This window comes from Platichthys flesus, chromosome 7 (genome assembly GCF_949316205.1).
Source record: "Platichthys flesus chromosome 7, fPlaFle2.1, whole genome shotgun sequence".
In the NCBI taxonomy this organism is placed as follows: Eukaryota; Metazoa; Chordata; class Actinopteri; order Pleuronectiformes; family Pleuronectidae; genus Platichthys; species Platichthys flesus.
In genome coordinates, this window is record NC_084951.1 from 18,090,533 (window position 1) to 18,104,487 (window position 13,955).

General features: G+C 45.0%; 1 protein-coding gene across 3 annotated transcripts; it reads right to left on the reverse strand.

Annotated features, from left to right (window-relative positions):
- Positions 1–2: 2 nt before the first annotated feature.
- On the reverse strand, positions 3–13,239 carry LOC133956507 (solute carrier family 26 member 6-like). 3 transcript variants are annotated; one of them, XM_062391621.1, is made up of 19 exons: positions 9,946–13,239; positions 8,531–8,670; positions 8,100–8,210; positions 7,836–7,969; positions 7,542–7,706; positions 7,105–7,257; positions 6,850–6,932; positions 6,183–6,330; positions 4,959–5,072; positions 4,778–4,855; positions 4,571–4,666; positions 4,372–4,478; positions 4,175–4,244; positions 2,760–2,852; positions 2,486–2,584; positions 2,045–2,371; positions 1,877–1,931; positions 1,525–1,655; positions 3–1,392 (listed from the first exon to the last, which is right to left on the reverse strand). In XM_062391621.1, exons 1-19 carry the CDS (start codon positions 10,083–10,085, stop codon positions 1,366–1,368), a joined length of 2,271 nt encoding a protein of 756 aa, XP_062247605.1. In that variant the 5' UTR covers positions 10,086–13,239; the 3' UTR covers positions 3–1,365. The 3 variants fall into 3 exon arrangements, with proteins under 3 accessions (XP_062247605.1, XP_062247604.1, XP_062247603.1); XM_062391620.1 differs by having other exon boundaries at positions 2,045–2,368; positions 7,797–7,969; XM_062391619.1 differs by having other exon boundaries at positions 7,797–7,969.
- Positions 13,240–13,955: the final 716 nt, after the last annotated feature.

The following is a 13,955-nucleotide window of genomic DNA, read 5'->3' on the forward strand; positions in this document are numbered from 1 at the left end:
TGTGTGTTTTTGTGAATCTTTATTTACACAGAACAATGTGCAGAAAAAATTTATAAAAAATAAATTTCAAGAGTCATTTGACCGATAAATATTGATAAAGCATTACACTGTAAGTGTTATCTGTCTGTGGACACAGTGTTGAGCAACAGGCACAAGGAAATGTGTTTCGGTTTTAGCCCTTGTTCACATTGGAGTAGGATGTCTGTCAAACATACTGTAGACGCATCTTCTGCAGGAAGACCATTTATTTCTGGTCGTGAGAAACTGCAGAATTGCACACGAAAGCAATTGAATACATTTCCTGGAAGTCAAAATAATAACAAAACTTTTCAAGGCTTGATGCAGAGTTACTTGGATGGGACTGCCCTAATCATTGAATTACATATGTCACATGAACTGTGTACCGTCTATTACGATACTCTGTTCCGCAAAAGCAAGAGAGTTAGTATAGATGATGAGACAAGACTGCATCCCCAAAATATAAGAATCAGATGTGTGATCACTGACTGTAAATACACCCACGCTGTGGACACCTATTACATCATATCTGCACTTCAGCTCCTTCTTGCAGCCGTTTGGAAACAAATGGGTGGTAATAACAGGATTACCCCTCCCCCCCTTCCTCCTCCTCTCAATCCCAGAGGTGACAAAGTCTTGTGCTATGAATTACAAATATTTACATTCTATTGATTTGTGTGAGATGACACGTGGGTTTCCCTTACAAACACAACACAAGGGCCAACTGCATAGATCCCAGAAAACCCACACAGCGCAGTGACACATGCATACACATCGTGGTGCGTCTGTTCACAACAACACCTCTCAAATATGAGTGTGTGTGTCCCCCCCTCCACAGTCAACCTTTCACTCACTCTCTCACACCGGCTCTAAATACAGACTCTTATACGTCTGTTACATTCTCCCACTCATCCCCCGCCCCTCCTCTGTAGAGAGAGAGAGAGAGAGAGAGAGAGAGAGAGAGAGAGAGAGAGAGAGAGAGAGAGAGAGAGAGAGAGAGAGAGAGAGAGAGAGAGAGAGAGAGAGAGAGAGAGAGAGAGAGAGAGAGAGAGAGAGAGAGAGAGAGAGAGAGAGAGAGAGAGAGAGAGAGAGAGAGAGAGAGAGAGAGAGAGAGAGAGAGAGAGAGAGACGATGACGTATTGCTGGCGATCTCATTAAGCGATATCATAAAAAGCCCGTTGCCACAGTAACGGCTCCCTGGATTTCCATGGCAACCAGCCGCCATGTCAAGGTGGTGCATTCTCCCCCATTGAAGGGGGAGGAGACAGTGACGACCAATAGTGAGGAGCGGACCACAGCGGAGGAGGGGGAGGATGGCGAGAGTTGGAACAGTCTGACCCCTGTTGGTTACATCGGGGTGATGCAGGGAACATCCTGGGGGAAAGAAGACGGGGAAGATTCAATGCTAGGACGAGGGGGCATTTCAGAATTTGAGCCGGCACTGATAACTGAGTGAAGCTGAAGGATCTAAGAGGCGTTAATGAACATTCACGACGATGAACGTACAAGTACAAAGTCTCTCAGCCCCAGTTTCTTGAGAATGTGCAGCACGGCATCGTGGACTGTGACAAACAACCTGCTCTTCGGGATGGACTCTGAGAAGAAACCTGCGGTGTCCAGCTGCTCCACAACACAGGCTACACAGAGGGGAAAAGCAGGCGTGACAGTGAGAGACCATGAGAGGGAAAGCATTTTTATGATTGTAAAGAGATAAATATTTATGTTTGAGTGACATGTCAGGCAAGGAACAATGTGGCACCACTGAGGCTGAGACCTTGATGCATTCAGTATCTAGAGCTCCAGTGATTTGACCCTGCGTGTCGTTCACTTTGTCTGTTTTGTCTGGTGTGCCACTCACCTTGGCATCCCGTGAGATAAATGTTTATATTAATCTCCCCGAAGTCCCTGAACATCTGGGAGAAAAAGACAGACATTACTTTGTTTGTCTCTGTCTCAAGTTGAACCTGTGTGCGCCCATTCCAAACAAAGTATCAGATCATGTCACCACCGACAAACAAAAACACACATTTTTCAATGTATTTGTAGTGACTGTGTCCACAAAGCCGGTGGACGATATGTCCAAGATGATGCTGTGGACATCTGATCCGCGGGTCCCCTCCTTCTCCTCATCACCATGGTGCGGCTCCTGGTAGATGCTTTCATCACCGTGGCAACCCGTGTCTAAATCTGAGTCATGTTGGTAGGCCGAGTTTACTTCTCCTTTACTGAGGCCATTTGTAGAGGTTACTGCTGCACTGTTCCCCTGACTCAGTCCTGCAGAGACTTTGTCCTCAGTCAACTCCGTCAAAGAGATGGCGAGAATGGACATGTCTCTGAGCGCTTTTTGCTTCTGCTAGGTTGAAAAAGAGGGAACCACAATTAGGGAACACATCAGATGGATTTTTATAAACTTTGCTTTCATTTCAGATGAATGAAGGTGTCCCTGAACATGTTATTTGTATTGTACTTGTGTCTTTTCCTCCGTTTTCGCTTTCTCCTTTTTAGGCTTCAGCGCCGCGTCTCGCTTCTTCTTGGCCCCCAGCAACTTACTGATTTCAATTCCACTCTGCACAAAAAGCCCGGGCACCACATTAAAGAGAGAAAAGAGAGGGTGAGATGAGTGGGCGGGATAATGAAAGCAATTAAAGGTGCCGTGGATGGGACAAGGATTTACATCTTGTAATCAAACACACAGCAGCACACAAACAGCCACCAACATTCATGGAGCCTCACACACTAACCTTCGCTTGCAGGGCCTCCAAGTACATCTCGGCATTTGTGTAGCAGATAGTCGTAGATGAGCGGAAGATTTTTATTCCTGGAATCTCTTCAGTCTGTGGGGAGATATCATGAAGTAGAAGAGTTCAGAACATCACACCAGGTTCTGATCTCATTGGCAATTTCTACCTCCCCCAGGTGGTTGTTAGTCTAAATGAGGCTTTGCTACCAGTGATGATCTAACTATCAACAGTGCTCATCTAAAAGGGACAGTTCAACCAAATTCCTGAAAAATATTTGTAAATTTAGTATCCAGTATCTCTGATGTTTTTGCTTTTGTTTGCCTAATCACTGAAACGTACACATCCGGAAAAACTTCATCTGAAACAGACTATGTGAGTCTACAGACAAGGTAACAGCTTTGTGCATGTCCACAGCATGCTAACATAAGGAGGGTAACATGCCAAATAACATGATGATGTTTAGCAGCTGTATGTTTATAAAATGTCTTGAGCGCCACCCAGTGGCTGACTGCAGTATAGGTCATAAACCCCACTTCTCCCGTACTGACGAAAGGGTCATGGGTGAAACTAAAAAGTCGAAATGTATGTCAAATATGTTTATTTTTGTCGTTTTAGGTATTTTTTTTTACAGACTTATGTCTGTTCAAGTGTTCATGTTTCTGATAAGTTTGGTTATTTTATGCTAACCTCGCTAACTTCATCCCCTAATTGCTACTGGGCAAACTCTGGCTCCAAAAGTGTAAGGTGGCGGCATTTCAGAATAGAGGGTGCAAGTAGAGCCTTATACCCACTCTATGGTGGTAACATTTGCTAGTTTGCCCTAAACACAGAGCACAGCTGAGCCAAAGGGAAGAACTGTATTTTTGTCATAAACTATTGTACAAATGTTTATTTTGGATGTTATTAAATGAAATCTTAAGGGCTCACATTTCAATTCATTCTGACTGGGACTAACTATGACAGTTTGTCCTTTAGTACTGGAGACCTTTCATTTTAAGACTTTAACTATGGAAAACTCCTTAGTATTTATCCGTTGTGCCCTCTGTGGATGTCTGTAAAACATTCCTGACAGTTGTTGTTATCTTTTAGTCTGGACCAAAGAGGGGGACCGAACCTGACTTTCTCAGAAAAATGGTTTGGGCAAGGCCAATATATCAAATTACTTTCTACTGAGGAGGACTGAACCTGCCAGAGAACTCTGTAGAATATTAATGAGGGCCCTGCCAGAAATGCATGCACCATTTTAAGGAACAGGACGAGAAAGGTTAGAATATATAAATGAACAAAAACCAAAGCTCATGTCATGGCTACAGAACACAAGAGATTAATAAGAAAATGTGACCGTTGAACTTTAGTGACCTGGCCCTTTAGCTCTCTACTGAAGCAAAAGGTACTTAGCACTGAAAGATTCTTACCCCCCCGTAGGCGTCTGTGTCTAGATACAAGTCAGTGCCTTGCACGTGGCCCAAGATGGAGTAACGGGGTCTGAAAGGTATTGAAGTGGCAAAATTAGAGAAACAACTCCCCTGAAGCTCGAAGAAAAATCACATGAGGATTATCCCACCATGGCTGCATGCACGTCAATAATTAATAATCAGTTACGCATAGTTACCGTTGTGTTCTGAAGATGAAAGTGAGCATGGAAAAGCCAATGGAGACAGCCAGACCCAGGTCCAGGTTGAGCAGGATGGTGCTTATTAATGTTACCAGCCACACCAGCTAGAGGGCAGTATAAACACTGAGAGTCAATGGGGTCAAAACAGTGACGGAGCAACATTTCCAGTTTTTAGCTGGGCTGGATTTAGTCCTACCAGGTCCACCTTGTTGGTCCTCCACAGCATCGGCACATCCATGAACTGCTTAAACATCCCTTTCAAGTTCGCAAACACTATAGTGGCTAAAATAGCCTGAGGAGCAAACACAGACACACACACAACCACACAAGCTATTGGTTATTAAATTGTATGCCAGGAGAGATGGGGATCATTAGCAAGAAATGGTGCATAGGAGGGTGTTACCTTGGGGAGATCTTCAAAGAGAGCACCAATTTTCAAAACTGTGATCAGCACAATGATGGATGAAACCACTCCCGCAACCTGACAAAACACACAGACACACAGTTTTATTGTACAGTCACTGGTCTCCGGCTGGTCATAGGTGCATTGTGCTTTCTGTGCATGTTTGTGTAGACATGCTTACTTGTGTCTTGCCCCCCGTGCTCTCCTGGATGAGGCTGCGAGACAGCGAGCAGGTCACAGAGTAACACTGAAAGAAGCTGCCAATAGTGTTACTGAGACCCAGAGCAACCAGCTCCTGGAATTAAAAAAGAAACAGACAGGTACAGTTTGAAGTAGTAACACAGATGTTTATTAAGCTGATCGTATTAATCCTGACATTAGCTGATTTTAACATCAAGACCTTTAGTGTCTGGAGTCTGTGACCTGTGGGTCAATAATATTAATCTACTGTTGTATTATAGCAATTCTCAACACATGACCGACACCCTGAGAGCAATGCTGTGAATATTTAAGAGACACTTCATTGCACAAAGCTTGTTGGGCATTAATGATTCAGCAGGCGGGCTCTTAGAGACTGCGAGTGCTCCCAACCCATCCCTCTCTTTGGAGCACAATGATCCCAGGCACATGCCTCCGCAAGTGGGTGTACTGTAAGTCCATGTGTTGCAGACAATAATAAGAGCTAAAGGGATGGGGGGGGGGAAAGTTTGTCTCTGCTCTGTGCATGTATTTTTAGGGGAACATTAATCATTCAGTGTTGCTTTGCAAGCAAATAGGAAGCTGGTTGGGGCATCAAGAATAAATTGTCAGAGAAGAGAGAAGAGAAAGTACTTGCATCCCCGTGACTGATGGGGATGATAAACCCATTTCTGTAGAGTCCACGATCCAATTTCTACTTCTGTGTCTCAAACAAACGTGTTTACATATGTCAGATTTATGCCAAGTCACTCCAAGTGTATATTCATGGCTATTCCACTGTGAGGTGTGTGAGACCTGGATGACTCACACTTTGTAAATGAAAAGCCTCCGTGCATGTGATTGTGTTTTTACTTTTTTTAGTTGCAAAAGTTATATTCATTTTAGTAATAACCACCATATCATTGACAATTACTGTCATTGATCATACATTTGTAATTAAGAAACAACTAGACCTATGTAAATATATAACATAGGTCTAGTTGTTTCTTCTTTTACATTTTCATGTAGAATTGTTACATAATAATGTCTTTAAGTAGCTGTGAGTGTGTTGTTGATCCAGGATAACATGATGCAAAGTGGCCAGATAGAGTTAAGTCTAATATTAAGTTGAGGTTTGGCTCTCCCCTGCTAGCAGAGAGTCAGACAGGAGCAGGGACACAGACTCTCACAGCTGCTTGTGAGAACCACAGTGTATCTTATGCCTCACCTGGTTGCTGTCCACCTTATAGCCATGTTTAAGGCCAAACGTTTTGCCCAGGGAAATGTTGATGGCGTAGCCCACGATGGCCACGGTGAAGGCATCGCCTATCATCTCGGAGAAAAAAGAGGTATCTGGAACTTGAGGGGCCTGGAGCCTGGAGCAGGATGAAAGGGTGAATGGTTGGAGTTTGTATCAGTGTAGTGTCCAATCAGATCATACGGAATGTGACTTTTTCGCTGAGGCTGTTCCAACACCGTGACATTCAAATACTTTTAACTTAGAGTTTTCTTGTAACACTTCACGTGTGACCTTTTCCTGACTATTGGTTTAGCACTAGCTGCAGGTTGTAGATTTCTGTTATTGTTACATGCACAAGCTGGCAATCTCATTAACATTTTCCATCACTGAGAAACATTTAAATATTTGTTTGAAAGTGCATTTCCATGAATATGATAAAGCAATCTCACTAATGGACTATTCCACCAGCAATCCACAATCCGTGACCCTGTTTGTCTCATAAACAACTCTACATATCAGACAATCTGAAAATCTGGTGCTGCTCTGTCTTGTAAACAGTTTTGTTCAAACAGCCGACCTCAGTCTCACCCCTACTTTCACTTCCTCTTTCTGTTTTGTCCACACAAACTCATTGCAGACACACACACAAGCTCACCCATTGGGAATCGGCCCAACAACATCAAGCTTGTATTTAGTCTCAAGTCCGCAGAAGTGGGTGATGATTGTTGCTGCTATGATCTGTTGAAAAAAGACAAGGGCAATTCTGCTTCAACGTGTGGAGTAACTCTTCAGTTTGAGTACAGGCTGCGGCACGTGTAGAGCTAGGTCAACTGTGGTCAGGGTGCCCCCTGCTGGACGATTACCCGAATGCACCTGCTGTATGAGGGACGAAAGGAACAGACAGACTCACAACTATCAGTTCCACAGGGATGGGCATCGGCAGCTTCTGTTTGTAACAGTCATTGATTTCTTTGGCCACAATGAGAACAGTGAGCGACACCAGGCTGACCACCAGCTCCGGCACCTGGGTCTCAGGCAGCATTCGACAAATATCCACCACAGTCTACGAGCAAAAAGAGTGGAGGAGAGAAGGATGGAGGAGAGGGAGAAGGTTGGAAAACAATTCAATGAACCTGGTGTTTAAATCTTGCTCTGCCCTCTGGCCTGTCTATGGTCACACGATACAACACCTCTGAGGTCAGGTTTATGCAAAAAATTCAAGCTAGGAGTGTTGTTGAATCAACACAACTAATGGTCTAAATAAAATAAGACAAGGTAAGATTTACCAAACTATCATTTACCTTGTGTGTTTCCATATTGTAGTTTCATTGTGCCTGACATACTCACATAGATAAGGGAGAGGGGACCTGTGAATCGTGATGGTGTGACTCCAAACAGGTACTTGAGCTGTGAGACACACACATGACACGCTGACCCTGTAGTGTAGCCACGGATCAGCGGCTCGGACAGGTACGTGACCACGAAGCCAAACCTCACCACAAAAAACAGGATCTTAGGACAGCGAACAAAAAGAGAGGGTAAATAAAGAGCAGTGAAATATGAAATAAAAAGGTTGTTTGGTTGAAAAGGATAGAAACACACCTGAAAGAGCCCTGTCAAGACTGTGAGGGAACACGCTACCTTTATCCTCAGGGCATCCCGAGCTCCAAAATCGTGAACCTGTGATCCGTTGGTGCCGTTTACGATAAAGTCACTGTCGGGGGCCAGCCTTTCTGTCACTTCCCCGATCACGATGCTCACCACCGAAAACGTACCTGAAAATTCAAAATCATGTAGATTCACACAGACACATCAACCCGGATCCTATTATCCATAGGGAACTCACTTTGTTATGTGTATTTCAGTCTTAATTACAAGAAGCCACAGACAAACACTCTTTCTCACCTATGGAGAGGTGTCTGGAGGTGCCAAAGATGAAGTAGACCAGCACCGGGAATAGAGAAGTATACAGGCCAATCACAGGGGGTAGGGAAGCCAGAAGAGCATACGCCATACCTGGTAAAAAAAACATGAAAATGTAAAACAAAGGTGATGTTAGCTAAGGTGGCTATATTGGGGCGGTTTTTGTGCTGTGTACAAAACAAATGGTCGCACATTGACATAACACACATAACAAAAATTGATTTGGCATACACTGAATCGACACTTGACAATAACAACTAAAATTAAACTACTAAAGATAAAATTTGAAAAAATAAGGAAAGAAATTCGATTTTTTGAAGAGGGTGATGTCTTATGAACTCAGAACTGAACTTTTAAAGTCTGTGTGGACAAACCCTGAGCTCCCTTCATTGTGCACATCCATATATACAAACCCTGCGGCAGATGCATGATGCCCACACTGCAGCCAGCGATCAGGTCTCCAATTGCATTTTCTCTGATGGAGTATTTAGGCAGCCAGCCAAGAACAGGCACCCAGCTCACCACTGTCTGCTTCAACCTGGGCACCGAACATCTGCAACAGACATAGATAAACGCTCATTTTGCTGACACACACAAGTCATTTCCCATTTAGAACCTGCATGTCCCAACAAGCTCTTTCAAACTTCAGTGTAATATTCAGGTGAAGGGATCCATTGGCAGAAATTGAATATAAAATAATCCTTGTGAGGTTTTCATTAGTCTGCAATCATTTAAATTGTATGAATTGTTTTTTTCTCACCTACTCATAGATATCAGTTCCCTTTCCCCCCATATGCCTGATATAGTTGACCATAATCCATGAAACATTCTTTGGAAAAATGGAGAAAAAGTTGAAAACTTCTTATCCTGGATCTGTCCCCTGATTCGGGTACGCACCAACATTTTATGGGTTCTTCCCTAACCCATACCACGTCTGGCCACTAAGTATGGTGGTTAACCGTTCAGAGATTTGTGTAATCTTGCTTACAAACAAACAAAAGCAAACCAACTAACTTAAATACCACCTGCTTGGTGAGTTATCCATTGAATTCTGAACTTTCCGGCTTCAATGTTCAAGGATAAGAAAAAAAAATTGTGAAATGATAGAAGTCCTCCACAAATTGTAATTCTTTTATTGCTACATCACTACAGGCAGATCTTCTAAATGCATTCGATGATTGAATAAAATCGTTTATTAATAACTAATAACTTGCAGTCAGTGTGATTGGGAAGAGCAGAAACCGTGTCGGTATGTGCACATACCCACATGAGAATGAGCTTCTCAGTGAAAAAAGACCAATAGTGTCAAACTTTAGATGTAAAATATTTTTTGCAATTTTTATATTTGTATGGTTATGAATTCTGGATTTTATGTGAAAGAGTAGATTTTTAACTCGGCACCCACAAACGCAAATCATTATTGATTAATTTGTCGTGAAAAAACTCATACATTGCATTAAATGCAAAAGGAAATGTCCTACACAGTTTTCAGTGGTTAATGAGTAAATGGACTTTGTTCCCTCATTGTCATTCATTACATGATTAAAGCTTTTTTTTTAATCATAATTTTTTTGCTTTGAGAGGGGAAAACAGCTGACAAACACAATTACCATGAACACTCACAGACGTATCAATGACTATTTCATTATTGTAAGTCCTTTTTGAGCAGCCAGAGGCAAAGCAAAGTCACACACAAAATAAATAGACATTTCAAAGCCAAATACAAACATATCAGTCTTGTCAGTTTGTTTCATTGTCTCAGGGTTTTTCAGTTCTCATTTGTTGCCGGTTACACCACTCTCCCCATGTGTCCTTTTTTAGTTTTTACCTCAGGGACTCTTTCACCCGTTCTCCCAGGTTCGGTGAATCGGTCCTCTTCCATTTTGGCGCCACTTCATCAAGACGCAGCTCATCCAGAATCTCCCTCTGCACAAAATACTCACCTTGTGAACTGCCTTTTTCCTCCATGTCCAAGGTGTGTTTGAACGGATTCAGCACAGCTTCGCCAAGCTGATGTCTGTCTCAGCTCCTCCTCTCTGCTCCTGGGTTATCTTGAATGGACTGGACAGTTCACTCATTGAGAGAACTGGTTTCATTGGTTGGCCTATGGGAGTGACTATCCCTGTCCTGACACTAGTCCCTATTCTGCATAGGCACATCTTCGGTTATATGTTTTAAGGGTACATGCACGTCTGTTAGCTTATTGTGATGATCCTGCTGAAGACTGCAGCTGGAGGGCCAGAAAGTGGTAGACTCAAATCTGTACATAAATAACGTGATTCTGACATTGAGAGACACTCTACCAAACACACCTGGTTGTATGCTCACATAACTTTAAGGTAAAGATTGTATTTTGTATTATCGCTTTTCTTTTATCAAAGGGATAGCTCAGTATCCATTAAACACTTTTGGAGTTTCAGGAATAAACAGTGTTGCAGCTCACTCAAACACTTCACCCACCACTCCATCGACATAGGAGAGTATAAGGAACGCTGGGATTCGAACCTGGGACTCCCATGTCACAGGCGGTTTACTGACCACTGCCGCGTAGAGTTGGTCCGCCGGGGACTGAGATGATGGGGAAGCCTTTGTCTCTGCTGAGTCTGGTTCCATGGCCGTGTCTTGCCATAAGGATCGTCGGGATTCGAACCTGGGACTCCTGTGTCACAAGTGGTTTGCCTACCACTGTGCTACGAGTGATGATGACTCAGATGCAGAGACAGAGAGAGATGATTTGTTGTTAAGGAATCAAAAAAGGTTTCTTTACTTGTATAAGGCAGAGGATTCCATAAGGCTTGACAGCAAGTCCAAAAATACTTCCAGACAACTAAAAAACCCAGTCTGGGCAAATTTACTAAGCAACTAAGGGTGTCCCAAAAAACAGGCAACAAAAGGTCTCAAGAACAAAAAAGGATTTAAAGAGGTATAGCTTCTAAGCAGAGGTTCTCTGAGCAACTCACGTGGCTTAACTTAGGGTGTCAATTTCCAAGACTCGGCAAACACAAAGAAACTCAGGTGGCTTTTAAAGGCTGGCAAATTAGGCACAGGTGAACACAATGAAAACAATCAAGACACACACGTGACAGAAATCACCAGAACGCTGAGGACCCCACATGTTCATTCAGGGTACTACAGTCCAAAAACCCTAACAGGACCCACCTCCTTCTGAACGTCTCCTGACGTTCCCTCGAGGGCGATCCGGATGATCCTGGTGGAAGGTCCTGATGAGGGCTGGATCGAGTATATGACGGGAAGGAACCCAGGACCGTTCTTTTGGACCATAGCCCTCCCAGTCCACCAGATATTGCAGACCCCTCCCCACCCGGCGACAGTCCATTAGCCGGTGGATCGAATAAGCTGGACCGCCGTCGATGATTCTGGGGGGGAGGGGGTTTAGCTGGAGGGACCAGTGGGCTCGTGGTGACTGGGCGTAGCCGGGAGACATGGAAGGTTGGGTTGATCCGCATGGATCGTGGGAGTTGGAGGCGATAGGCTACTGGATTGACCCTCCTCACAACCTTGAAGGGCCCCACAAACCGTGGAGCTAGCTTGCGGGACTCCACCCGCAGAGGAAGGTCTCGCGTTGAAAGATAGACGCTCTGTCACGGCCGTAGAGGGGGTGCAGGTCTGCGGCGGCGGTTGTCATGGTGTTCGTACTGACGGACCGACCTCTGCTCGGTAGACCGGGCCTTGCGCCACACAATCCTGCACCGTCTGACAAAGCTCTGGGCTGAGGGAACACCAACCTCTACCTCTTGGTCGGGGAACAGTGGAGGCTGAAATCAGAACTGGCACTCGAAAGGACTGAGTCCTGTAGCAGAAGAGCACAAAGTGTTATGGGCATATTCAGCCCAGATCATATACCTGCTCCAAGACGAAGGATTAGAGGAGGCCAGGCATCGGAGGGTGGTCTCCAGGTCAGGTGCTGGGCCCCTTCCAGCCAGTGGCGCCACTCCTCCAAGGCCATCTTAATAGCCAGAAGCTCACGATCCCCCACATCATAATTCCTTTCAGCAGCCGAAAGGCGAGCTGAGAAGAAGGCACAAGGATGTAGTTTTCCGTCCGCCCCTACTGCCGCCTCTGATGCATCTACTTCGACCACAAAGGAGAGAGAGGGGTCAGGTAAGGTCAAGATAGGGGCGGAGGAGAATCTCACCTTCAGTTCACGAAAAGCCCGCTCTGCCTCTGGAGACTACTTAAAGGAGCCAGACTTCTTCTTTGTGAGATAGGTCATAGGGGCGGCAACAGCACTGAAGTTTCTGATAAACTTCCTATAAAAATTAGCAAAGCCAATGAACCGTTGCACCTCCTTGACCGAGGATGGTTGAGGCCAATCCCGAAAAACTTGAGTCTTCTTGGGATCTGTGAGAAGTCTCCCCTTGGACAGGATATAGCCCAAAAAGGACACCTCAGAGACGTGGAACTCAAATTTTTCAGGTTTTACAAAGAGTTGATTTTCAAGCAGGCGCTTGAGGACGACTCTGACATGATGGACGTGTTCATGGAGGGATTTGGAGAAAATCAAAATGTCATCAGAATAGACAAAAACAAAATGGTTTAACATTTCTCTGAGAACCTCGTTAATGAGTCCCTGGAAAACGGCTGGTGCATTGGACAACCCAAATGGCATAACTAAATATTCATAATGACCTGTAGGTGTGTTGAAGGCCGTCTTCCACTCGTCTCCCTCCTTGACCCGGACCAGGTGGTAGGCGTTACGGAGGTCCAATTTGGTGAAAATAGTTGCCCCTTGTAGGAGTTAAAATGCTGTGGACATTAAGGGCAAGGGGTAACGATTCTTCACCGTGATTTTGTTCAAGCCCCGATAGTCAATACATGGTCTGAGACCGCCATCCTTCTTCCCAACAAAAAAGAATCCGGCACCGGCAGGGGAAGACGAGGGGCGAATAATTCCAGCTGCCAGGGAGTCCTTGATATAGTCCTCCATAACTTGAGTCTCTGTGGATGAGAGGGAAAAGATCCTTCCACGTGGAGGGAAGGACCCTGGGAGGAGGTCAATAGCACAGTCAAAAGGCCTATGAGGAGGCAGGGCAGTTGCCCTCCTCTTGCTAAATACCTCACTCAGCTCATGGTACATGGAAGGGATTTGGGACAATTCCAGAGGACTGGGAGGTTTAGGAACTGAGGCCACCGCTCTAGTGAGGAGACAAGAAGATTTGCACTTTGGGCCCCACTCGATCACCGTTCCCAAAGACCAATTGATATGAGGACTGTGGTGAGACAACCAAGGGAATCCTAGCACAACCGGAAACTCAGGAGAGTGGATAAGATTAAACCGAATCTTTTCGTAATGTTTCTCAAAAATAGACAAAACAACAGGAGCGGTAATATGAGTTACCGTACCTCTGCCCAAGGGCCTGCCATCGAGGGCCGTCACCGAGAGAGGATGGTCCAAGCTAGTTATGGGCAGATGAAGGCGGCTGGCGAGCGTGAGGTCCAGGAAATTCCCAGCAGCACCAGAGTCCACAAGTGCCTCTAGAGGGTGTTGTTGGTGCTCCCAGGAAATGGTGACAGGAAGCTGCAGGCACAAAGTAGAGTCTGAAGGAGTAAGAGTCGCCCCCGTCACAGTTCTCCTTTTACTGGAGGGGGCAGTGCTTTTCCCGCAAGCACGGGACACGAGGCGTGGAAATGGTTAGGACATCCACTGTAGAAGCAGCTTCTCTCCCTCATCCGTCGGTCCCGTTCTTCTTTGGAAAGGCGGGCTCCACCAAGCTGCATCGGCTCTTCGGAAGAGGTTGGGTCAGGGTGAGGCCCACGAGGCCACTGTGGCAAACTGAAGGTTGAAGCAGTGGCTCCAGAACTGGAACGGCTGTATGT

Coding starts and splice junctions, on each gene's coding strand:
- LOC133956507 (XM_062391619.1), bottom strand. CDS start 10,085: ATGGAGGAAAAAGGCAGTTCACAAGGTGAGTATTTTGTGCAGAGGGAG. Junction 4,667..4,777: donor TCTTTGAAGATCTCCCCAAG/GTAACACCCTCC, acceptor TTTGCTCCTCAG/GCTATTTTAGCCACTATAGT. Junction 1,932..2,044: donor CTACAAATACATTGAAAAAT/GTGTGTTTTTGT, acceptor TTTTTCTCCCAG/ATGTTCAGGGACTTCGGGGA.